This window comes from Maylandia zebra, linkage group LG11, assembly GCF_041146795.1.
Source record: "Maylandia zebra isolate NMK-2024a linkage group LG11, Mzebra_GT3a, whole genome shotgun sequence".
NCBI lineage: Eukaryota > Metazoa > Chordata > Actinopteri > Cichliformes > Cichlidae > Maylandia > Maylandia zebra.
Genome location: NC_135177.1, coordinates 18,135,006 through 18,142,400, shown reverse-complemented (window position 1 = coordinate 18,142,400; position 7,395 = coordinate 18,135,006). Strand labels below are relative to the sequence as shown.

The 7,395-nt window shown below is 39.1% G+C and overlaps 1 protein-coding gene and 1 long non-coding RNA gene across 2 annotated transcripts; both read left to right on the top strand.

Moving 5' to 3' along the window:
- Positions 1–978: 978 nt before the first annotated feature.
- LOC111501291 (uncharacterized) lies at positions 979–4,398 on the top strand (the record flags this gene model as incomplete). The annotated part of the gene is made up of 4 exons (XM_023154500.3): positions 979–1,126; positions 1,202–1,345; positions 2,321–2,431; positions 2,544–4,398. Coding segments are annotated over 4 exons (840 nt in total), but the record flags the coding sequence as incomplete, so codon positions are not given.
- Positions 4,399–5,022: 624 nt separating this feature from the next.
- LOC143421062 (uncharacterized) lies at positions 5,023–6,940 on the top strand. The gene is made up of 3 exons (XR_013100793.1): positions 5,023–5,560; positions 5,817–6,137; positions 6,236–6,940. It is a non-coding gene; the product is annotated as an uncharacterized LOC143421062 (long non-coding RNA).
- Positions 6,941–7,395: the final 455 nt, after the last annotated feature.

The following is a 7,395-nucleotide window of genomic DNA, read 5'->3' as shown; positions in this document are numbered from 1 at the left end:
CCTGTGTGTTACACCCTCTTCCCTGTGAAATTCTGGTGTTAGTTTCCCTATTTATGTTGTTGCTTTTGAGCCAGGTCATAACACTGTGGAACAAGTGCAAAATTTCCAGTGTAGAGGAAGGGGTCTCTCTCCTTCCATTTACTTTTATACAGCAGTGGCAGCAGTGAGTGCAATCTGCAATGTGCAACTAGTCTAGTAGAATGCAATTCTACTAGTAGACTAGTAATATTTGTACAGTATATTTGCACAAGAGTTTTGTACCTGGATTTTAATTGAATACATTTCATTAGTGGCTTTTCCAGAAGGTAGTCAGTCATTGAAGTTAACCAAATCATATTCAAAGCATGCAAAGTGTTATTGTTGGACTAGCCTTCTCTTTTAAATAGAGACTGACGGCAACTATGCTTCAGTTTTACCAGCTTTCACAGGATCTCAGAAGCATGTCTAAAAAGTTCAGAAATTCAAATAACCAAAAGTGTGTGAAATGCAAGGTTTACCAATAAGATAATTTATTTACAAATTTAACAAAGGCTAATATTTGCTATGCAAATAAAAAAATTTGATTGTCAGGTTCTTTCACTGTCAAAGGAAGGGTTAAGTGGTGGTCAGAGTGAGAGAGAAACCACTCCCCCCAATAAGAATTACTTACAACCTGAACAGAAACTAAACTAAATTTCACTTCTATCTGACCATCACAGAATGCAGATCCTTGCGCTGATCCTTGGGATCCTGCTGCTCCCTAAAAGCAAGTTTTTCCTTGGTTATCTGTTCTTTAACATTTTAAAGAAAGTTCTGTAATTTCAATGAAACTTTTTTTTTTATTGCTTTTACATCATGTTATTTACAACCCAGCAAAAAATGTGTCTACTTCCTACAAATGAGTGCACTATTTATTGTACTTTTAGCCCTTTGTTTGAATCTATTTATTTTAGTTGGAGTTTCAGGATTTGTCCATACGGTTAATGCAAGAAAAGTTGATTTAACTCCTTATTTAAATGTCTTTTATCAGCATGTCCATTGGAATGTTATGAATGCATACCAGGACCATCTGGAAGCTGCAATGAGACAACAAAAGAATGTCCATCCAATACTCAGTGTGGTTCAGTCAGAATGATTTCAAATATGGGTAAAATGGTATTTTATAGTTCTTCTATTATTTTTTGAAGTGACCGAGTTTACAATGGTTCCTCTTTGGTTTCAGGTGGTTCAGAATTTAAATTTATGGGGAGAACTTGTGTTACGCCTGATCAGTGCTTCAGTGGCTCAGTCAACTTTGGATTTGCCCAAGTTGTAATTAACAGCAAGTGTTGCACCTCTCATCTGTGCAACTCTCAAGATGTCCCTGGTAATTTACAACATGTTTCTTGGTATTTTGAAATAGTATTTCCTGTTGTGATAAAGAAGTAGATTTTATTAATATTGTGGAAAAAGTTACAAAGGCTACGTTCACACTGCAGGCGAAAGCGCATCAAATCCGATTTTTTTGACCCTATGCGACCCATATCCGATCATGCTATGACAGTGTGAACGGCGCAAATCCGATATTTTCAAATCCGATCTGGGTCACTTTCGTATGTGGTACTGAATCCGATACATATCCGATGTTTTAGAAAGCGACTGCTGTTTGAACGGTCAAGTCGCATTAAATCCGCCTTTTACGTCACCGACACAAGACTGAAGCCAATTATCAGCGCCCGAGAAGACATCGCGAACGCTTCCTAGCCATCCAGTGTAGATGTCAGTGAAACTGTTGGGAAGACAACGTAAACATTTTATTTGTACTGTATAATCTGCAGATTCTGACAGAAATCTGCAGCTATCCTTTGAAGCACCGCTCCTCTCTTAAACAGCAATAAGGATCATTATTAGGTTATTTACATTATTATGTAAATAACAAAATAACTTAAAGCAAAAATTGGGAAACGTAAAGTCCGAAGTCTTTATATTAACGGCCATCAGTCAAACAATACTGTTTGTTCTTGGTCTAAACAGAGCGCGTTGTGTGTGACATCTTCTTTTGCGCATGCGGGCCGCTTTGAGCGTTCACACTAGAGCGCGTTTGCTGTCGCATTTTATTTGTAGTGTGAACGAGGAGACAAAAAAATCGGATTTGATCAAAAAATCGGAATTGAGCATTAAGACCTGCAGTGTGAACGTAGCCAAAGTGAGCCAGGTTTAGGAAAATTAATTTTTTCTCAATCACTGAGTTCTCCTGATGGATGAGGATTAAAGCATCCAGTATTTGCATATCTGATGTTTTTTGGCACTTTGATAAAATAATCAAGGAAACAAATATGACATATATATTTGTGCTTCATAGATTGGAGCATACCCTCGCCAAATGGGAAAAAATGCTCGCAATGTGATGGAAATGACTGCACCAAAACTTTAACCTGCAACAGAAATGAGGACTACTGCATCTCAGCAGCAGGTAACAGGCCTAGAACATTAAGTTTCTGTATGTTTCTTTTCTGCTTAGAGGAATATTCAGTGATTCCTTTTTTAAAACTTGCAGCACAGTAGAATAATTTTTGTTTTCTCAGTGAATGCAGGAGGGGAAACTACTAAAGTAAAGGGCTGCGCCTCCAAGATGATTTGTTCAAACACACAAACTGCACAGCTCTCAGGAATCATTGGAGGAGAAGTCAGCTGCTGCCAGGGTGACCTCTGCAACAGTGATACAACAACAGCGTCACAGCCCAGCAGCACAACTGCTGGCACAACAACAGGATCACAGCCCAGCAGTACAACTGCTGGCACAACAACAGCATCAAAGCCCAGCAGCACAACTGCTGGCACAACAACAGGATCACAGCCCAGCAGTACAACTGCTGGCACAACAACAGCATCAAAGCCCAGCAGCACAACTGCTGGCACAACAACAGGATCACAGCCCAGCAGCACAACTGCTGGCAAATCAACAAGTACCATCCTTGTATGCTTTGTGGCACCACTGATCGCTTTGGTCTTGTTCTCTTAGCTGATGAAAAAAAAATAGCACAGCCCAGTTTTTCTTTAAACCTTCACAATACTTCCACATATTCACCAAGAGTTCGCTCAAAAAATATAAAGTTTCATAAACAACAGTCTTTTTATTTTTTCTCAAATATTTTAAAATTTGCTCCTTTAAAAAAATGTACTTTATGGATTTGTGCTTTCTTTAACATTTCTAAAACATTTTGAACTGATACTCGAAGGTTAAAATGAAAAAAAAAAACATCAGGCAAATCTTGTAAATGAAACAAATGCATAAAAATAGTGTCAAAAAGTGCAAAGTATGTATACTCATTATTATGTCACTTGAAATCTCCCAGCAGCTAGTGTCCTTCCAGGAATGACACGAACATTGATGATGCAGATGTACAGTCAGTTTTCATTTGAATGTGACAACTTCAGTCTTCCTTTAGATCTTTTATATTTATATATATATATATAGAGAGAGAGAGACAGACAGACAGAGAAATAAATCAGATCAGGAAGATAATTAAAAGGCTTCAAACATCATCTGGTTACAGGTGCATGTCATTGTTAACATGTGTACGTAATTATACGTATATATCTAAAATATCCATCACAGTTAATCTGTACTTAAACTGTATTGAAATTTACTTTGAGAACCACCACACAAACTGATTGCAAAGCATATTCTACTAAAAAGTCACTGATCATAAAAATACATAAATAAATAATTTACAAGTCTGTCCTATGAAAACAATTATTTGCAGCTTAATAATGCTTCAGCAATGAAATAAAACAATCTTAAAGAGGATTCAGTAAATGAACTGATTCAAAAATAAAAAGAAACAAATCACTTTAATAAAACAGAAATATCAATCAAATGAACTCAAAACTACAACAATTCAGTTATTTAAAGAAGCTTTAAAAAGGCCTTGAGCAGCATCAGGATTAAAAGAACAATGCAGCATAGTTGTTATTCTTCTTTAATCGTGGAGACTTCTAATTAGTATGTATTTAATTATCTAGACCCAGATAGCACTGAGCTATGGACCCTAGCCTTAGATCTTTGCCCAGTTGGTTGTTTAACTTTGCAAACAACAGATGAAAACTACATTGCTACATTTAGCAGAGGTCACATTATGAGTGACTTTGTGTTACACAAACAAAACATGGATAACTTTCACATGAAGAATTCTGTAAAATGCAATTCTTGTTGTATGTTGCACACTTAGATTAAAAGGAATTGAAACCAGCATAGCGTTGTGAGTCCGCCTTTACTGTAACTTCTGCAAATATATAGACATTTTTATACACTTGTACACCATCTGACATAGCTTTTGTTAGGCGCACTGTATTATGGTGAGTGGCCTGGCTTGTTTCAAACTCAAAACACCAATACTTCTTACAGTAGCATAAACGAAATAACCCTAAACAAAAGTCTGATTCCCAGGTCTGAATTACAGTTTTTGCTCGTTGCTTGAACACTATAAACCCATGCTTATACTAAAGTAACACAACTTGAAGCTTTTGTTACCATACCTCAAACACATGTACCCATACCTTAAACAAAAGTGCTGCTTTGCACTCTGGTTGCAATTATGCAACACACTTACTCCTTTATGCAACACACATGGTCCTGCATACTACACTCTATTTCATACATAAGACACTTCGTTCAAAAATGAAATTTCAGGGTGCCATTTGGAAAACACATGTATCCAAAATACAAAACACATCGGGTAATTGCAACCACTCAAATATACACCTGAAGGCACTTACTTGCAAAACTGAACACCAATTAGCCAACCACAAAAAGCCCTCAGTTTAGCCATTTCAAGAACTTTGCAAGCATGGATGGAGGGAGAGCAAGAGGAAGAGGAGGAGGAGGTCAAAGAGGCCATGCACGGACCCATATTTCTGATGATATAAGAGCAACTTTGGTGGACCATGTCATCAACCACGGCCTGACTATGAGGGAAGCTGGGCAGAGAGTCCACCCACATCTACAGTTTTTGCTCGTTGCTTGAACACTATAAACCCATGCTTAGACTAAAGTAACACAACTTGAAGCTTTTGTTACCATACCCCAAACACATGTACCCATACCTTAAACAAAAGTGCTGCTTTGCACTCTGGTTGCAATTATGCAACACACTTACTCCTTTATGCAACACACATGGTCCTGCATACTACACTCTATTTCATACATAAGACACTTCGTTCAAAAATGAAATTTCAGGGTGCCATTTGGAAAACACATGTATCCAAAATACAAAACACATCGGGTAATTGCAACCACTCAAATATACACCTGAAGGCACTTACTTGCAAAACTGAACACCAATTAGCCAACCACAAAAAGCCCTCAGTTTAGCCAATTCAAGAACTTTGCAAGCATGGATGGAGGGAGAGCAAGAGGAAGAGGAGGAGGAGGTCAAAGAGGCCATGCACGGACCCATATTTCTGATGATATAAGAGCAACTTTGGTGGACCATGTCATCAACCACGGCCTGACTATGAGGGAAGCTGGGCAGAGAGTCCACCCACATCTAAGCCGCTTCACAGTGGCATCTGTAATAAGAAAATTCCGACTAGAAAACAGGTCTGTCTTCATCTCACTGCCTTCTACTCTACTCAGATGGTTTTCATAGTACTGTTCTACAGTTACCATATCAAGTGTACAGGGTATTGCAGGGTGCTAATGCTCCTTTTGCAGCCAAAGTGGTAGTTTCTGTGAAACATACCATGATTACTTATATTGAAGTACAGTGTTGTACAGTGGATGATACAGTATATACAGTAAAGTACTGTAAGAAAAATAAGCAAACCAATGACAATATGTGGTTGTATTTCTCTAGAATGACTCGAAGACCTTCTGGGGGAGGACGCCAACGCCTGTTCACACAACGGCAGGAACTTGCCGTTGTGGACCTAGTGAGGGCAGACAATGCTATCCGTCTCCACCAGCTACGAAAGCAAATACTTGCAGACAGGCAAGTGTTCAACAACATAAACCATGTGAGCATCACCACCATCAGACGCATCTTGGGAAAACACAGCATCACCATGAAGCAACTCTACAGAGTACCATTTGAGAGGAACAGTGACAGGGTCAAAGGACTTCGAGCTGAATATGTACCATATCAGTACCACATGAATACATTCTGAGAGCTACACAGGTACCCGTGTGATGGGGTGAGGGTTCTGTATGTGTAGCACTGTAGTACAGTAATATGTTCTCTCTTTTTTTTTTTTTTTTTTTTTTTTTTTTTTACAGAGAATCTTGGCCATGGATGGAGCTGCACAGCCTCATGAATTCATTTTCATTGATGAAGCTGGATTCGACCTGTGCAAAACAAGACGACGGGGTCGTAATGTAATTGGCCAAAGGGCAATTGTGCACGTTCCAGGGCAGCGCGGGGGAAATATCACATTGTGTGCCGCCATAAGCCTTCGACGGCTTCTGCATCATCATGCAAAACTAGGTCCATACAATAGCCAACATATACTCACATTTCTAGATCTCCATGATATAGTTGTACAGAATAGACCAGATCAGCCCAGGTTTGTGGTGATATGGGATAATGTCAGTTTCCATCGGGCTGCTCTGGTCCAGGCCTGGTTCTCCAACCACAGTCAACTTGAAGTGGTATGCTTGCCCCCTTACTCACCATTTTTAAACCCTATAGAGGAATTTTTTTCGGCTTGGAGATGGCGTGTATATGACCGCCAACTACATGCCTGCATGCCTCTTCTGCAGGCAATGGAACAGGCCTGCGGCGACATTCAGGTGACAGCAATCCATGGATGGTTTTGACATGGAAGAGGATATTTTCCCCGGTGCCTAGCGGGAGAAGACATTGCTTGCGATGTTGATGAGGTCCTGTGGCCAGACCCCAACAGACGGCGGGATCCATGAGCCCACGTATGCACAATTGTCATGATTTTTTGTTTACAGTATAGTGTTTTTTCTATTACTGTATTATGGGTTGTTTTTTTTTTTGTTTTTTTTTGCTTTATCTGAATTCATGGTACTGCAATGTACAATATTGAGTAGGCCTATTTGCTTTTTTGGTTGTTTGCAAATGTGTCTCCTGAAAATATGCCTTCTGAATGAACAATGAAAATCAAAGACTGCAGTGCTTTATATAAAGTAGACTAGTGTGTTCCCCCTGCTCTGTAGGTGTTTGCATATGATGCAAGTATGTGTCATTTTGTCAACAGAGTTACATTTTGACAAAGGAATGTTAGGTTTTGATAGCAGAGTTTAGGTTTTGAGAGTAGAGTTTCAATTTGGTGCAGATGTGAATGGTATATTTCCCAGTGTTGTGTCATGTTTACTTGTGTTTAGGGTTTTGGCACAATGAGCAAAGTTTTGCAAAATGTGTTCAGGCAACGGGCAAAAACTGTAACTGTGATTACAGCCCAGTACAGGTA